The sequence below is a fragment of the Diabrotica undecimpunctata genome, chromosome 2 (assembly GCF_040954645.1).
Source record: "Diabrotica undecimpunctata isolate CICGRU chromosome 2, icDiaUnde3, whole genome shotgun sequence".
Classification (NCBI taxonomy): Eukaryota; Metazoa; Arthropoda; class Insecta; order Coleoptera; family Chrysomelidae; genus Diabrotica; species Diabrotica undecimpunctata.
In genome coordinates this window covers 58,223,877-58,244,001 of record NC_092804.1, presented here as the reverse complement: position 1 = coordinate 58,244,001, position 20,125 = coordinate 58,223,877, and the positions used below count along the sequence as shown (strand labels likewise).

Genomic DNA, 20,125 nt, shown 5'->3' with positions numbered 1-20,125 from the left:
TTAAGTATTTATTAAACTCCGTTTCAAAACTTTTCGCCCTTTTCGACTCTACATTTAAAAAGCGGCTACTGACAATTAGAAGTACATCCTAATCATCGACACAAAACAGCTATTTTAGGTTCTACTATTTGGTCTTTGTAACGCTCCAGCTACGTTTGAACGTCTAATGGAGATTGGGTGGAACGTCTAATGGGGTTTTAAGAGGTCTTACCTGAAATGTATGTCTAGTGTATCTTGATGTAGTAATTATGTCCAAAACGTTTGATAAGCGTCTGAAAAACTTAAGTAAAATATTTGACAAATTGAAAAATGCCAATTTAAAGCTAAATTATATGAAATTTTCACTGTTTCAAAGAGAGGTGTACTGTTTAAAACATACTGTTTGAGTCAAAGGAAATAAAACTGATCCAGAGATTTTAGTTATTAAAGATTGGCCTAAACCAAAAAATAAAAAGGAAATTAGAAGTTTCCTTGGAATCTGTTTATATTACCGAAAATTTATAAAAGATTTTAGCCGCATTGATTGCCCTTTATCGACTAACCGAAAACCACATTGGATTTGACTGGACACCGGATTGTCAAAATGCCTTCGTAAATTTATAAAAAGGACTTACAACAGCACCTATCTTAGCCTATCCACGAGAAGATAGCAAATTTCTGTTGGATTGTGACGCATCTCAGCATGGTATTGGCGTCGTATTATCACAAGAACAGAAAGTCGAAGAAAAAGTTATTGCACATTTCAATAAAACAATGAAAAAGGCCAAAAAGAATTATTGAGTTACCAGAAAAGAACTCCTAGCTATTATAAATGTACTAGAACATTTTCAATTTTAGCAATTGGCATGAACGATAATGCCAGTACTGTAAAAGACTTGAAGATAACAAGAATATACCCGAAAAAGTAAGTTTCCTGGTAACCACAGTTATACAGGAAGATGATAAAGATCAGGCTTCCTTGAAAAACCTTAGAAAGACTAAAAATCAAAATAATGACTTAAGAGTCATCCGAGAATGGCTTAAAAATTAGGTAAGACATAATGAAGCCTTTCTGAAGAATATTTTGTAGTCCATATTGGAAAACACTCGCCAAAGTTCAAGAGAGATGTTATCGGATAAATTGTCTCTCATAGAAAAAGTCTCTTGGCAAGAAAGAAGAAGTATTAAAGTCCTACAATATTCAAGATGCCACCTAAAAATCTTGAAATATCTACTGAAGTCTGAAATGTCTGAAAATGTATATAAACAGATTTTGTTGACAGTTTGAAATGGTAGTATTTTGAAGTTTATACTTATTGAATATATTATACAATATACATAATTATATAAATATATAATTAATTAAAATATCAATACATAATAAATTATTGGATCTTTCTTTTTCTTGAACTCTTAAATAAATATTATGCGCAGATTGAACAAACTATTTTTCTATTTTAGGAAATAAAGACCTAGGATTGCTACCCATTGAACCGTTATTTGTTAAAGATATGGAAATTTCTTCACACGGAAGTTCTGTAACTCTTGAACAGAAATATCATAATGTAAAAGTTCATGGAATGACATTCAGCGATATTACTGCAGTAAAGTAAGTTAATTCACCACCCTATAGTCACATTACAACCATGTCATTTCAGACAAAAGTCATAAATCACACTTCTTCATGATCATTACTTTGCCCAAGACCACATTTTCCTACTCTGACAGTGGATGTCATTGTCTGACTTTATTTACTAGGAAATTTTCTTAATGCTTATTGTTTTTCTTTACTCGATTCTCTGTTATTCTTAATGTTGACTGTACCAATCTAATACTTTTTGCTTACTCCTAATTCTAATTCTAATCCTAAGTGATCTAAAAGGTCCCCCTCAATGTTTCTTTGAAATCTGTTATTAATATCATTGTCGAATTTTGATATTCATGACTCTCCTCAAGTATATCTTCTTTAGCAATAAAATCTGTTCTGATATTAATTATGTCCCTTATGTTTGTTATTACCAAAATCACATTAAAAGAGTGAGTAAAAGAGTATATATATATATATATATATATATATATATATATATATATATATATATATATATTGTTATGAAATTAAAGCTCCTAAACAGTTTTTTTTTATGAATAGTATGAACATAAAACAAAATGACAATATTGAATATACCACATATATATTTAACTCAAACAATTGTATTATTGTTGTTAATTTAATAGTTGAAACTAGATTCAACAATAAGAAAGAAACTAAAAGCAAAAATAAGCAGAATTCACAGACATGTAACAAACCAATAAGGACTATATTGTATCACCAGATTTAATTAATGTTTTCAAAATAATTTTATTATTATTATAATTAAAACCAGTTGGTTTATTATAAACAAATTTAGCATAATAGAAATAAGATTCTTTTAATACGTGAGTTATTATAGCCACTGAGTTATAGTTGGTTGATAAACACTTTTCAATAAAAAAAAAATATATAAAAAAAAATTAAACCAAAAACAATTGTTGATCATGCAATTGATTATGATTTAAACTTAAGTTATTGTTCGTTATATATATATATTATATTATTTATGTAAGAGATACTTACAGAATAAGCCAATATAGCCACAACATAAAGATACAAAAAGCAAATATCAAACCACTTCGGATCGAGTGGAAATAAAAACCATAAATTTGTATTTATTAATTAATTACAATTTTTATTATAATCCAAATTCTAATATATACAAGTCAATAGAATCTTCAACAGTCCTAAAACAGATAAAATATTTAAGTCATTTATTCACAAAGTAAGAAGTTTCAATTTGTTAGTAAACATACAGTTAACATGGATAGAGCTCGGAAAATAAAACGTGTTAGGAGGTGAAATAGGATATATCTCATAAATAAGAGTTCAGAATGATATAATCTTTAATGGACAGGTAATCTGAAGACAATTCTCAGTGATTCAATATCAAAAATGCTTTCAGATAGCTTTAAAATTAAATAAAAGCAAAATAAAAGCAACTAATTCATGTTAAAATTGGTGTATGTCAAATTTGTTAGTAAAAATTTTAATATTTAAATTATCATTTGTTGTAGAAATTATATGTCAAAAAAATGCTTAAATTCTCTAGTATTTGTTTCAATTCATTTCAAAAGTCAATATAATTCTCAAGATTTAACAATTTATGAAAATTTAAAATATTTTTATTTTAATCACAAATGTCAAAAATATACAAAAATCCTGTCAGATCTTAAAAAACATTGTCAAAATGCTTGGAGATCTGGTAAGCAATGAAAAATAAAAGATAGAAAATCAATAGTTACGAAGGGGCCAGAAAATTTTTGATTATTTTTCAGCAGTCACAATTTTTCAAAAGTATTTTAAAAAACCTTAAAAAAGTCCTGAATTATAACAAAGTATATTCAAATTACCTTGCCGATAAGAAACCATCGTTTCTGATTAAATTTTAGCAAAGCCTGCAGATTAACAGTATATTTTCCGATAAGGGAATTGTTAGCAGTCATCATAAAGAGGTCCACAGCTACCAGAAAGGTGAGTTTTTACACTCATTTGAATTCTCGCTGAATAAAGAGACCGTTTGGTGTTTATTTTTGACTGAAGATCATTTAAAATTCATTTTGGGTACTTATAAATATTTCTCAACCATTGGAGAGATAATTCTGATAGTTTTGCGGCCCTAATCCATTAGAAGACGTCACTGAAAGATGCAATCTTTGTTATTGAAGATTTCCATAAAAATTTTAGAGAAGGGATTATCTGAAAGACGAAAGTGAACTTTAATAAAGTTAAACGCAAGTTTTGAAATTTCTTTAGAAATAATCTTACCTTTTTTTTTTTAAACAGCCTATATCATCCTAAATCATCTTTGTGTTAAAAAACAAAATAATTTGAAGTCAAGTTCACAAAAATTTTATTATCGCTTTTGTAATATTAACCAAATATAATTCACCGTTTCTTTTGCTTACTAAAATCATTAAACAAAACAGTTAAACTAAAAAATTGAAGGATTATAAACCTTTGTTTTCGCTCTAAAAAGATAGTAAGTGAGGTTATAAATACTTTGACAAACAAAAACGTATTAGATCTTAGATCAAGTATTTCTTGTTGCAACTTCACAAAACACTAATTTCATATACTTACTTCAATATTGTATTACGTCATAAATCTAAATCCATTCATATTAATATTAAACGGTTAAGTATTGGCTTATTTATTGGAAGAATCTTAAATAATTTTTTTTATATATATTATACAAGATATCGTTGTGTAATATTTAATTGATCACTTGTGAATAATTGCACAGTACATTAAAAATAAAACTTCTTGTGTGGTGATTTTTGCTTTATATAATTTTATATAGCTTTATCAAGCAGTACAGGTCACAGAACTCGCTTGAGTTAAGAGTCTGCATGTTCTAAGACAAATAAGTAAAAAAAATTTTAAATTCAAAATACAGATTTAGAGAATACAAGGTGAGTAGAATAAATGTTTGTCAAATTTTTTTTTATTTTCAGGCGTTCAATAATTTTTATTAAAAGCATTTCTAAATTTAACAATATTACAAATTAATCAACTTAAAAAAAAATTATTTTTATCTTCATAAAGCTAGCCGGTAAATAAGAGCAACTTGTAGTTTTCTTGCATCGAATTCACATATCATAACAATTTGGCGAGCCCAACGTGTGGCTGTGTATTTGGACGGTGACAGGTAGTGCATTATAACAAAGTATTAACCAGTGGTGTACCTTAAACATTTAATAACATAATATACAGGGTGTTAAGAGTATAATTTGTGTAGATAATAAGTTTATTGAGTGAATTGAAATTAAATAAAAATAAACATGGACAAAAGAAAGACTAGATCACATAAGAACGTAGAAGAAGAACAGGAAGTGACAGACAGAACCGAAGAACAAATTAAAGAGACTGAAGAAGTACAGGAGACAATGGAGGAGAAAAGACAGCCAGAAGAAGCACAAATGGAAAGGCAAATGGCAAGTGGAGACCAAGCTCAGCCCGTAAAGAAGGATGAATTGGACTTTCACAAGATGATGGCAATTTTGTTACAGGAAATAAAAAAAACTGAGCAAAATATAAACCAGAAAGCAGAAGAAAATAAACAACATATGACAAAAGAACTTGAAGATACAAAAAAAGAAATAAAACGGGAAATAACACAAAATTTTGATGACAAAATACAACAGATGGCACAACAGGTTGAGGATAAGTTGGGAAAGAAGATAGAAGAAGTAAAAGAAGAGTTAACCCTAGAAATGGCCAAGATGGAAGAGCAGTGCAAAGAACAAATGGAAGTGTTATCGGCACAGCTGGAAAAGAATAATGAAACTCAAAATAAAAAGATTGAATTAATGGAACAAAATTTGAAGCTAGAACAACAAAATAACCAAAAAAAGTTCGAAGATATTGACGAACAAATGGGAGTGTTGGCAGTACAGCTGGAGCATCATATTGAGCAGAAGGAAGAGATATTTCGACGAGACATTAATGAACAGTGGAAGAAAAAAGAAGATAAAATAGATGAAAATATGAATAAGACCAAAGAGATAATGGAGAAAGAAATTGGGAGAGTACAAGAGTCTCTTAAAGAAGTGACACAGAAGGAATTGGATGCAAGGCCGGTTGTACAAACGGTAGAAAGAGATTGTAAAATCTATTTTAGTGGAAGAATAAAACAGCAGCATCCAGTACCTTTCATGAAATTCCTTAGGCACAGATATGCATCTTACAGAAATTTCGAAGACTTTAAAGAATTCATCAGAAACCAGATGACGGATGAGGCGTTACTATGGTTTTCGAACAAAGAAAATGAGTTGGTGGATCTGGAAGACTTTGCGACCAAATTCAGTGAATATTTCTGGGGTCAAGCACAACAGCGTTCAATCAAAAACGAGCTGTTAAGTGGCAAATACAACCCAAATCGTAGCATGTCATACCACCGGTACGCCATGCAAATTTACAGCACAGCTCAATACTTAGACTGTGGTTTTAACGAAGAATACATTGTGGGTTGTATCGTGCAACACTTTGATCGGACATTGGAAGATATCATGATGTTATACAACTTTAAAGAAATAGACAAACTGTGCCAATTTTTGATGATGCATGAGCAACGAAACCCCATGTATCAAAACAATGACCAAGCAAATAATAATAATAATAACAACTTCAATGGGAACAATAACTACAGCAGAAACAATAATCAGAACGGCAATAATTTCAATAATCATCGTAATTTTAACAATAACTATAGACAAAATAATGGTAACAACAACTATAATAACTCGAACTTTAGGAATAATAATAATAACTACCGCAACCAAAATAATCAGAACTTTAATCGCCAAAACTATAATCGTAACAATCAAACTAACAACAATAACTATGGAAATAATGGACGGTATCAAAACGGTAATTACAATAATCAAAACAACGGAAATTTTAACAGAAATAATTACAATAATAACAACAGAAACTTTAACTCCAATGGCAATATGAATCACACATTTTCAAACAGTGCCATTCAACAGAATCAGACAAACAATTCACAACAACAGTCAAATCAAAACTACACAAACAATCGAAACCATAACACTAGAAGTCTAGAAGATATAAATAGAAATAACCAAAAAAGACAAGTGAATTTTCTAAGTCACCATCAATCATACACCGACGTCAGTCAACAAGAGTCACCAATTGAAACACTCAACACATCATCACCATCACAACCCTTTGACACACAATACACAACAGATTCACAATCACCAAATTTTCAATAAAGCACCTGCTAAATGCGGCCGTATGTCACTATGAGCATCCAAGGGAGTTCATAACATTTGGGGAAGAAAAGAAAAATCAAAATTTGCAAGGGTTAATTTTAATTCAGGGTAAATTCTTTCAAAAACAAGTTAAAATTTTAATAGACACGGGTTCTGAAGTTTCACTAATTGACAATAAAGTTATTAATGAATTAAATTTTCAAAAATATTTTTATTCAATTCCAAAGGTTAATCTAGTGGGTGCAAACAACAAAAAACTATATGAAGCAAAGAAGGGAATAATGAGAAAAGTATTCTTTGATACAACCGAATATAGTATGCAATTCAATAGAACCTGAATATGACCAAATTTGTCAAGATGTAAAACTAAGAATCATCAAGAATGGAGAGAAATATTTGAAAAGACAAAACAAAAGGAAGATGAGAACAAACCAAAAATTTCAAAAAGGAGAACTAGTATTAATTAGAGCACATAGGGTAAGCAATTATAGAGATAACATTTGTAACAAACTTTTACCACCATTGGAGGGACCTTATGAAGTTGAAACAGAAGATGGAGAAAATAGTTATTTATTGAAATATCCTGAGAGTGGGTATCTTAGAGGAGTTTTTAACATAAAAGACATTTACAAATATGAACAATAAGTGAAGAAATAAGAAGACATTATTAATTTTAAGTTATATTTATAAAATGAAACAATTTTTTTTTAAGTAAAGGACATGAATGGGATACAGAAGATGGAATAATAATAATAATAATGCGGCTATTTATGAAATATGAAATATGATGAAATATGAATTATTGCGGATATTATGATTATGAATATGATATATAATATAATATGAATTATGATGAATTATGAAAGATTATAATGATATAATTATGCAGTATAATAATAAAACTTGGAATGGAATTACAGAAGAAGGATTGGAGAGGAAAAATTTGAAACGAAGATGGCAGAACTCTAAGAAACCAAGGAAGAGAAACAACTATAAAATGGATTCAAAAGTAGAATATAAACTCAACCCTCAACGAAAACTTATTAAAAATAACCGAATGATAATAAAGTCACATTCAAACTAGCTTACACTCTAACCACAAAATGCAGCTCACACGGGCTTAAATAAAACTTAAACTCTATATTTTTTTTATATATTCAAAATAAAACATGCATTAATAAAACAAACTAAAGCAACTTAAGCTTACACATGCAAAATTAAAAGAACAAAACTAATTATTATTTTTTTTCAAAGAGAGCATTCAAACTATCTGCAGCATAATTGTATACCATATATATGCAACTGAATCAAAAATTTAATTGTTTTTAACCATCACACATTCATAAAATCACTGAAACATACACTTGTGTCGACGTTCAGAGAAACAATCACACAACTTGCAAAAAACCAGTCAAAGAAAAATGAATATTTGATATTTGCCAAAAAAAAAAATTGTCAAATATGAAATATTAATTTTTGGAGAATTGTTATGAAATTAAAGCTCCTAAACAGTTTTTTTTTATGAATAGTATGAACATAAAACAAAATGACAATATTGAATATACCACATATATATTTAACTCAAACAATTGTATTATTGTTGTTAATTTAATAGTTGAAACTAGATTCAACAATAAGAAAGAAACTAAAAGCAAAAATAAGCAGAATTCACAGACATGTAACAAACCAATAAGGACTATATTGTATCACCAGATTTAATTAATGTTTTCAAAATAATTTTATTATTATTATAATTAAAACCAGTTGGTTTATTATAAACAAATTTAGCATAATAGAAATAAGATTCTTTTAATACGTGAGTTATTATAGCCACTGAGTTATAGTTGGTTGATAAACACTTTTCAATAAAAAAAAAATATATAAAAAAAAATTAAACCAAAAACAATTGTTGATCATGAAATTGATTATGATTTAAACTTAAGTTATTGTTCGTTATATATATATTATATTATTTATGTAAGAGATACTTACAGAATAAGCCAATATAGCCACAACATAAAGATACAAAAAGCAAATATCAAACCACTTCGGATCGAGTGGAAATAAAAACCATAAATTTGTATTTATTAATTAATTACAATTTTTATTATAATCCAAATTCTAATATATACAAGTCAATAGAATCTTCAACAGTCCTAAAACAGATAAAATATTTAAGTCATTTATTCACAAAGTAAGAAGTTTCAATTTGTTAGTAAACATACAGTTAACATGGATAGAGCTCGGAAAATAAAACGTGTTAGGAGGTGAAATAGGATATATCTCATAAATAAGAGTTCAGAATGATATAATCTTTAATGGACAGGTAATCTGAAGACAATTCTCAGTGATTCAATATCAAAAATGCTTTCAGATAGCTTTAAAATTAAATAAAAGCAAAATAAAAGCAACTAATTCATGTTAAAATTGGTGTATGTCAAATTTGTTAGTAAAAATTTTAATATTTAAATTATCATTTGTTGTAGAAATTATATGTCAAAAGAATGCTTAAATTCTCTAGTATTTGTTTCAATTCATTTCAAAAGTCAATATAATTCTCAAGATTTAACAATTTATGAAAATTTAAAATATTTTTATTTTAATCACAAATGTCAAAAATATACAAAAATCCTGTCAGATCTTAAAAAACATTGTCAAAATGCTTGGAGATCTGGTAAGCAATGAAAAATAAAAGATAGAAAATCAATAGTTACGAAGGGGCCAGAAAATTTTTGATTATTTTTCAGCAGTCACAATTTTTCAAAAGTATTTTAAAAAACCTTAAAAAAGTCCTGAATTATAACAAAGTATATTCAAATTACCTTGCCGATAAGAAACCATCGTTTCTGATTAAATTTTAGCAAAGCCTGCAGATTAACAGTATATTTTCCGATAAGGGAATTGTTAGCAGTCATCATAAAGAGGTCCACAGCTACCAGAAAGGTGAGTTTTTACACTCATTTGAATTCTCGCTGAATAAAGAGACCGTTTGGTGTTTATTTTTGACTGAAGATCATTTAAAATTCATTTTGGGTACTTATAAATATTTCTCAACCATTGGAGAGATAATTCTGATAGTTTTGCGGCCCTAATCCATTAGAAGACGTCACTGAAAGATGCAATCTTTGTTATTGAAGATTTCCATAAAAATTTTAGAGAAGGGATTATCTGAAAGACGAAAGTGAACTTTAATAAAGTTAAACGCAAGTTTTGAAATTTCTTTAGAAATAATCTTACCTTTTTTTTTTAAACAGCCTATATCATCCTAAATCATCTTTGTGTTAAAAAACAAAATAATTTGAAGTCAAGTTCACAAAAATTTTATTATCGCTTTTGTAATATTAACCAAATATAATTCACCGTTTCTTTTGCTTACTAAAATCATTAAACAAAACAGTTAAACTAAAAAATTGAAGGATTATAAACCTTTGTTTTCGCTCTAAAAAGATAGTAAGTGAGGTTATAAATACTTTGACAAACAAAAACGTATTAGATCTTAGATCAAGTATTTCTTGTTGCAACTTCACAAAACACTAATTTCATATACTTACTTCAATATTGTATTACGTCATAAATCTAAATCCATTCATATTAATATTAAACGGTTAAGTATTGGCTTATTTATTGGAAGAATCTTAAATAATTTTTTTTATATATATTATACAAGATATCGTTGTGTAATATTTAATTGATCACTTGTGAATAATTGCACAGTACATTAAAAATAAAACTTCTTGTGTGGTGATTTTTGCTTTATATAATTTTATATAGCTTTATCAAGCAGTACAGGTCACAGAACTCGCTTGAGTTAAGAGTCTGCATGTTCTAAGACAAATAAGTAAAAAAAATTTTAAATTCAAAATACAGATTTAGAGAATACAAGGTGAGTAGAATAAATGTTTGTCAAATTTTTTTTTATTTTCAGGCGTTCAATAATTTTTATTAAAAGCATTTCTAAATTTAACAATATTACAAATTAATCAACTTAAAAAAAAATTATTTTTATCTTCATAAAGCTAGCCGGTAAATAAGAGCAACTTGTAGTTTTCTTGCATCGAATTCACATATCATAACAATATATATATATATATATATATATATATATATATATATATATATATATATATATATATATATATGTATATGTATATATATATATATATATATATGTATATATGTATATATATATATACATATATATATATACATATATATATATATATATATATATATATATATATCAGAAAAGATTGTAAAGTTTGTTTAGCAGTTAATGGTTGCTTTCAACTTAGTACCGACTATAAACATCCTGGGTTAACCGATAATAGTATAAAAGGTCCGGTTTCAGGTTAAATTTAAATATGTTGTCTGGTAAAATTTGTCAATCTTCATTTCTTAATGTTGATTTAATTGCGTATAATCTAATCTCATTATAATTTCATTAATACAGATAAGGCTTATATTGACGAAACTGTACTGATAAGAGGGTTTTTCGAATTCGATGGTAGTGCGCGAGGGGTTTGCTAATTACCTTTTAAGTGAGTTTCAGGCATTCCTGTAATAATTTTATGGAACTGAACATCAATCAGTATTTAAATACGAGTTATTGATAAAAGTTGTTTGTCTTTATGTATTACGGGAAATGTTAAGTAGTATTACTCATTTTATTCATTACGTTTTCTATCATTATGTAGCGTCCGTGGGATAATAATAATAGGGCTTCTTCTAGTGTTCCGGTAAGGAAGACATTTATCTGTAGATGCAAAGCAAATTGTTAAAACTATATACAGTATCTTACTTAAAAGAGGACTTGACACAACTTCCGCTACGAGTGAAATATACGATTTGACGAAAATACCTCTGACCACAGTAAAAAGAATTACATCAAATCCCATAGAAACAACAAAAAACGTAAAGATTCCAGTTCCACGAATTGTATGGACGAAGTAGATAAGGACTTGATACGTCGAAAAGTCTATACCATGTAGGAAGAGCAACGCATATCTACATTAAGAGCTCTCAAGCAACGGCTCAATTTTGACGAAATCCAAATAAGCTGTAGCCTTACTAGCTTATGGAAAACTTTAAAAAGTATGGGTATATAAAAGTATAATTGACAAAAGACAAGTAATTAAGACATCTCATAAATTACAAAAAAGGCGTTATGAGTATATAACTTTGATAAGAAAATTCCGTTCTGAAAATCTTCCGATAATTTACCTCAACGAGACATGGTTTGACACACATTCAACACGACCTAAAGGATTTGCCGATTTCTCCGGTAAATGTAAGACAAAAGCTCCGTCAAATAAAGGGAAAAGAATAACGATTTTACTTGCTGGAACAGAAAATGGTTGGGTTCCAAATGCCCTGTGGCTTTCTGCAAGGAATATTAAAGACTCCTGTAAGTGTATATGTATATCTTACCCAATAACATTTAATACATGCATGTAATATATTATACGTCATTGATCTTGCCTTACAAATACAGTAACCTATATTTTTAGCAATTTTGCGAAAAAATTAATTGATTTCAAGAACATAATATGATTAAAATGTCAAATTTTGGGAGTTCAGAGTCTTTTCTAGGTGGCGTAGTTACCTTACTGGGCAAACAGTGTGACTTATCATCATAGATTTTTATATAGATAGACTACACTGCTCCGACATTTTGGTTTTGTTTTGGAATGGATAAGTAAAATATTGTTAAACACGTTCTCTTTTTTAGAGCGGATTTCGAAAATAACTGTGAATATTACATTAATGTCTTCTCCCCCGCATTAAGAATGGAAGGAGAGTACGAGATGACGGGAAAAGTATTGATATTTCCGTTAAATTCAAAAGGAAATTGTAATGTAACTTTAGGTAAGTGGTATGTTAGGTTATGGAAAGGTAGTAAGTTGTAACAACAAAAGTTATTTGGTAACAAATCAATACAGCCAGCAGATGTGAAAGATTGAATGAAAAGATGTGACGATAACCTTTAAAATGGATTTTTGAATGAAGATGAAGTCATAAATTGACCAACCATTGAACTACTGCAAAATGAGGAGAGTAATTACGGCGAAGAGGAAAAAACGGTATCTAAAGAAGAAGCTAAAATGAAATGTTAATTGCATTAAAATACATTGAGCAGCAATATAAGTAAACACCATTAGACGATTTTATTAAAAAATACTTTTTTATTTATTTATACATAAAAAAACATAGGGTGTGTGATACTCTCTACAATAATCTACTATAAACCTCAAAAATATCTTTTCCATCCTAAAATAAATGTATACATAATATGTATATTTTACAGCAGTTCCGTGATATTTATTTCATATAGAAAAAGTCCCTGGACGAAAAAAAAAAAGAATTAAAGAAATCTAAAATGTCACATGTAATCTACAAGAAGTGTAACAATACAATCACCTAATGGACACGTTATTATGTTATACGTCATATTGTAAGTATATGTCGGTGAACGGTTAAGAAAAATTGTACTGTAAATCAATCCAATGTGCGGTATGTGTGAAATACACTGTATATTGTATATACGTGTAATGATATATTTTGCTTTATTTTCTTTTTTTGTTTTGTTAACCTTTGGCTGGGTGCGCCTTAAGCAATTACATCGGGGGCGCGGCAGCAATTTGCTGCCAGTAGTTTCTTATTATTTTCAACACGTTTTTAATTAAAGATTAACTGTATTTTGTCAAAACATAAAAAGCTTTATTATAATTTTATTAATTTATTTTATCAATACATTTTGTACATACAATCTTAGATTTAGCATGTCGTAATGAATGCACTACATTTTATACATTTCGTAGACGTATACGACTTAATTTTCTCATTGTAACAATTTCAGCATCTGACACGTTTAGCAGGATTTTCGTCTTCTTAATGTCTCGTTGAAATTGTTTTGATTTGTGATTGTGTATAAAGGTATTCTTTCATCAAGTTCATTGCAAGGTTTTTGAGAAAATGTATTCTTTTGAGCGATCTTTCAGAATTTTGAGTGACTTTTATTTTTCACGTAGAACACGACCATTTAAGTCGTCAATTTTTATTAAATTATACTTGTTTTAATTTCAATTTTCATTAATTAATTAATTACACAAAAACCCCTCATGAACAAGTTACACCTAACATACAAATAAATGGTATCACCCTTCAGAGTTCCCAAAGCTTCATATCCCTGGGCAGAGAACTGAAATAGTCAACTAGACCACTCAAAAGAAATTAGAAGACGCATTGAAATAGCAAGATCTGGTTTCATGAATATATGTAAAATGCTCTGTAACCCCAAGCTATCAGTCTCAATGAGATTGAGATCACTAAAGTGTTATGTGTGGTCTCTATTACTATATAGCTGTGAGACCTGAACATTAAAACAGTATGAAGTCAACAAATTAAATTCATTTGAAATGTGGATGTACCGCCGAATGCTAAGAATCATCTGGACCAGCAGAACTACGAAGGAAGAAGTACTGAGAGCAATGAACACACGCCCTCATCTGGTCAATACTATCAAAATTAGAAAGACGTCATATCTAGGACACATAATGCGCCATAGGGAATTTAAGCAGCTCCAGGTAATATTAGAAGGCAAGATTGAAGGTAAAAGGGGCATAGGAGGAAAGAAAAAATCTTGGCTACGAAACATCAGAGATTGGACCAACACAAGAGGAAATGAATTAATTCATCAAGCCCAGAACAGAGAGAAATTTGCCATATTAATCGCCAACCTCAACAGAGAAGGCACTTAGGAGGAGGAGGATAGAATATACCATACGGCCATCTTTTAGTTATTCGTGAAACACTGTATGATGAACATAATTTATCCACAGTATCAACCCCTCCTTTTTTTGTTTGGTTGTAATCTAAAATCAACTGTGGTCTCTTAGTATCCATGTCAACTATACTTTCGTTGTTAGTAGACGATAATAATATGACTGACTTACTTTCACGGGGCACATAAAAAGTAATGATATAATCTTTTTGAAATCCAAATAGATTAAACTGCTCTTGATTTATGTAGAAGAAATTCTTGAGGAACTTCTCTCTGATTTTTCTTTAGCGTCCCAAGCAAAGTTACTTTCTTCTCCAACAAATATCTAGCTAACGGATTGCTGGTCTAAAAATTATCGGTTTTTATGTTTCTTTGCGTTATTTCTATGGACTCTATTAGACGTTTTTTAAAGTCAAAGGCCGAATTTAATACGTGGTATGGACCACTTGGCTGATTACCGCAATATATCTCCAAGTTGGTACTATAAAATAGTCAAGCATCACATAACGCATAATTTTTATCGTGTACTTGGCAGGTTTGTTGGGTATATATTGTATCCAGCTACAACCTACCACTGAAGGAATGGAGCATTTCATCAATTGTTGATGAAATGCTCTATGACAAATTGTATGTTTTTTGACAATTTTTTATAAATTTATCAAAAAACGATCTAATGACCGACAGCTTGTCTATTTTATATTTATCACTCCTTGTATGTTTATTATTAAATCTCAACGAACGTACAATGAATCTTCTTCTTCAAGTGCCATCTTCGTTCCGAAGGTTGGCGATCATCAGGGCTATACGTATTTTTGAAACTGCTGACCGAAACAATTCGTTGCTGCTACAGCTATACCATTCCCGTAGATTCTTTAGCCAGGAGTTTCGTCTTCTTCCTATGGACCTTTTTCCTGCTATTTTCCCTTGCATAATTATTCGAAGTAGTTCATATCTTTCGCCTCTTGTAATGTGTCCCAAGTATTGCAGTTTTCGATTTTTGATCGTAAATATGACTTCCTTTTCTTTATTCATTCTTCTCAAGACCTCGACATTTGTGACTCTCTCGGTCCATGATATTCTCAGGATTCTGCGATACATCCACAGTTCAAATGCCTCTAATTTTTTGGTATCAATCTTTTTCAACGTCGATGACTCCATTCCGTAGAACAGCACAGAAAGTACGTAACATCTCATCAGGCGAAGTTTCATTTCAAGGCTCAAATCTCTTCCGCAGAACACTCTCTTCATTTTAGTGAATATGGATCTGGCTTTTTCTATTCTTATTTTGATTTCTGCGGAGCTATCGTTGTCTTCATTTATAAAAGTGCCTAAATATTTGTATTTGCTAACTTGATCGATAATTTCATTGTGTAAATATAAATTTTGGACATTTTGTGTTGATTTCGATATTACCATAAATTTAGTTTTCTTTATATTCAAAGATAGTCCATATTCTTCGCTGCAGTCTGCTATCTTATTCACCAATGTCTGTAGCTCTTCAAGTGTTTCTGCGATCAGAACGGTGTCGTCGGCAAATCTCAGATTGTTTAATCTAACACCATTTATTTTAATACCTACGGATTGCTCAGAGAGTGTTCTATTCATTACGTCTTCGGAATAGAGATTAAACAGGGTTGGTGACAGTATACACCCTTGTCTCACACCTCGCTTTATTTCAATTTCTTCAGTGGTATTATTCTCTACTCTCACTACTACTTTCTGATTGTAGTACATATTTGCTATTAGTCGGATGTCTCGTTAATCTAAATTCTTTTCTGTCAGGAGTCTGATTAGGTGATCATGCCGCACTTTATCAAAGACCTTGTTGTAATCTATGAAACACATGAATACATCTTGATTTATGTCAAGACATCTTTGAGACATAACGTTCAGTGCAAACAACGCCTCTCTTGTTCCAAGTCCATTTCGGAATCCAAACTGGGTATTAGTGATGTCCATTTCCAGTTTTCTGTGTACTCTAGAGTGTATAATTTTCAGGAATATTTTCAGTACATGGCTCATCAGACTGATTGTACGGTAATCACTACATTATTTGGCATTTATCTTTTGTGGTATAATAACAAAGGTGGATAAAAGCCATTCTTGTGGTATTTTTCCTGATGTATAAATGCAATGAATAGAAAACGTTTATAGCTCATAACTGCTCGAACAATTTCACTCTCGGTACCATTTCTTTTCCTAAGTTCCATCACATTTGTGTGATTAGCGTGCTTTATGCCAATCAAATAGAGGAATTTGAAGAAGGCCAGTAACTCACTCCTGTTCAATGCTATCTCTATCTCTCAAATATTGCGTTTTATTTCTATGTTCATTTATACAGGGTGTTTCAAAAAGGTATGTCATAAATTAAATCACTCATTCCGGGGAAAAAATAAATTGATTAAATCCAACTTACCTTAGTACAAAAGTGTACACAAAAAAAGTTAAAGCCCTTAGAAGTTACAAAATAAAAATTATTGTTTTGCATTATCTCCTAAACTACTTGACATTTTGTAATAAAAATGGACACGTTACTTTCTTGTTCTGAAAGCATTTTTCATACAAAAGAAACAACAAAATGTAAGCGCACAGAAAAATTTTAAGAGGGGTGTGCAGCCCTAAATCCCCCCCAAATACCTTTTTGAAACACTCTGTATATAAATTGGTAAAAATTAGGATTTCATAAACCAAATCAATATTGATGATAGTATCAATTTCTGTTTTTATTTTACGTGCAGTTTCTTTTAATTCCGGTGGTACTCTTATTATGTTTTGTTTACTAAGACGTAGTAAAAGACTTTTTATACCACTTATTTGTTTTATCCTTGCCAATGCATCTTCAACGTTTTCGTAAAACACGTCCTCCTTATCTGACACATTTTGCTCTGAACATGTATCGTCTTGGTTCTCTTCAATTTGTTGCTCATCCAAATCACTATCACTCTCCAATATCTCCTCTGTTTCGTCTTCAATATCTCTCATATTATTAAGAATTTCCTCTATCTGTGATTGGTTTAACAGTTCCTTTGTATTTTTCGAGATATGACGTAATCTAGATTTATAAAACATGATATAATAAGAATACTACAATAATCTAATATGTTTCATATATATATTAATTAATTTTTATAAATAAATTACTTACCACGAAAATTTAAATTTCTTGAAATATACTTATATTTGGTTATTTCAAAAAAGTTTTGCTCGAATTTCACGACCAGGCGTCTTATAGCAATTGTCTGCCTCAATACACTATTCACAATTGAATTTAAATTTTACGAGGCGATAATGGGTACCGACTGAGAATTAACCGATAAACGAATTTTAAAAAGATCACGTTACAAAGTAATGGAACGTGATTTCACTACCAGTGACTTAGTCACGGTGATTTATAAGTCACCGATAACTAACGTTCCCTGCTAACTTCGATAACCGTGATCGATGAAAAAATATATCAGATATCAATTCACCGTCACCGTCTCACAACACTTGTATTATCATAAATACAGGGATGAGTGCCTTAAGAACCGGCAAAATAACGCAAAAGATAGAAAACATAATACGTTGTGAAATAAAAAGAGATGCAAATAGTAGAGGTGAGAAATTATCGATATAAACCTATAATTTACTTTACATTACATTAGATCTATCGAAAGTTTCCGACCTTTAGACATTAGCTTATGAGCTGGTTGACTTTAGTCATAGTAATACGTATCACGTAATGTAAGTAAAAACAGTTCAAGTACGAGTATGTTTTTATCCAAAATTAAAGTATTGATCAATAATAAACTGTGATTTGAGTCATCGCATACACACTTCTCAATACAGAATTATCATAGCTTGTTATTCTGTATTTATCAAATTACTACTAATTAAACTGTTTACTTACATTGGCTTTATTGCCTTCAATCAGTTTTTACTTTATGCGAAATTTAAAAAATGTTAATGTTCGACGTCATACTTGTAATATTATGACTGAAGTCAACTAGCTCATAAGCTAACGTCTAAAGGTGGCAAACTATCGATAGTCCTAATGTAATGTAATGTAAATTAGAGGTTTCTATCGATAATTTCCCACCTCTACTACTTTCATCTCTTTTTATTTCACAACGTATTATGTTTTCTATCTTTTGCGTTATTTTGCCGGTTCTTAAGGCACTCATCACTGTATATATTTTCACGTTCAACGAGAATAGGATATTCTCGGTGAACGTGATTTGGGGAACGGTGACTAGCATCTAGGGATTTACCAACGGTAAATTTTACAAAATACGAGATATTTTTATGTTATTATCTTCTGATATTTGTCGTTTTAAAAATAAACTTAAAGTGTCATTAAACGTATTGAATATATTTTTCTTTCATAAAAAATTCTTGAAAGTTTATAAAAAAAATTAAGTGAAATTCTAGAGTTATTTTTAATTTTATTTAAAGAGGAAGCATTGTCAAGAAAGTTTTATAATACTTTAAATGGACTACTTTATTGTTAGTATTGTAAATTTATTATTATAAGTCAAACAATCTAGTTGCGTTAGTTAAACATATTCATTATCGGCAATATGTTTTTATAGTACAAGCTAAGACAGAGTGATCGCGATTGTGTTGTTTAGTTTAAGATACTTGTAACTACCTGTTACTTTACATAAAAGAACAGTGATTACGGTCACTGTTTAAAATCACCGTTATTTAAAAATCATGGTCACTGATCATGACGTGATTTAAAAATCACCACGTTTACCATCACTGGGTTACATAGCATAATATCCCGTTAACACTTTACTTGGAAATATTGAGTTTACGCAGCAAATTACTGAGGCGCGCCCTACCGAAAGTTAAATTACTTAATTTTTTATTATTATTAATCTCTTGAGTATACAATTTCTAATTTATTATTTTTTATTTCAGTGGAAAATCATGCTGTCCATGCAATGCAGTGTGAAAGATATCAAAAAAATGGTAAAACGTTTATGAAGTGGACCAATTATACCATAATATTAAATCCTACTAATGTGGTATACGATTTTGACAATATATTTCCTGCAAATCCACAGATAGAAAATGAAATTCGAAAAACACTTAATGATAATTCTCTTTCAATATTTAAGGAGGTAAAAGCTTCATTTGAACGTATATTTTCGATTATATATCTTAATAATGGCAACAAAATAGCGTCCAAAGTTCCGATAGAGGAAATGGTGCTTCCTTAATTTTCAAGTAATTTGTTTTTAAAGTAAATATTATATAAAGTATTTTAATAAATGTTTCGTTCCTTTTTGTTGGTTCATTATCTTTAGCTATTTACTTATCATATGTTATTAAGATATAATATAGAGCATTTCCACCTAAATCTGAAATATTCTTGTGTTAAATGTGTCGTTCCATTTTATGACTAAAATTTCGTATGACCAATGTCTTAAGTATTAGTGATTTTTAAGATACAGGGTATTAATTTTTTTTGTAATATACGAAATCTAGCTGTAAGAGAAATTTATTATTTGATATACATACACAATTTGATAAAATTAGTATTTAGTA

The 20,125-nt window shown here is 29.6% G+C and overlaps 1 protein-coding gene across 1 annotated transcript in view; it reads left to right on the top strand.

The window, feature by feature from the left end:
• The window catches only part of LOC140434600 (protein takeout-like), a 28,505-nt gene extending 8,641 nt beyond the window's left edge, over positions 1-19,864 (top strand). Inside the window, exons 3-5 of the mRNA XM_072522981.1 lie at positions 1,441-1,588; positions 12,539-12,675; positions 19,496-19,864. Of these exons, the coding sequence (XP_072379082.1) occupies positions 1,441-1,588; positions 12,539-12,675; positions 19,496-19,797 (587 nt within the window). The 3' untranslated portion in view covers positions 19,798-19,864. The remainder of the gene's footprint in view (positions 1-1,440; positions 1,589-12,538; positions 12,676-19,495) is intronic.
• The last annotated feature ends 261 nt before the right edge of the window (positions 19,865-20,125 follow it).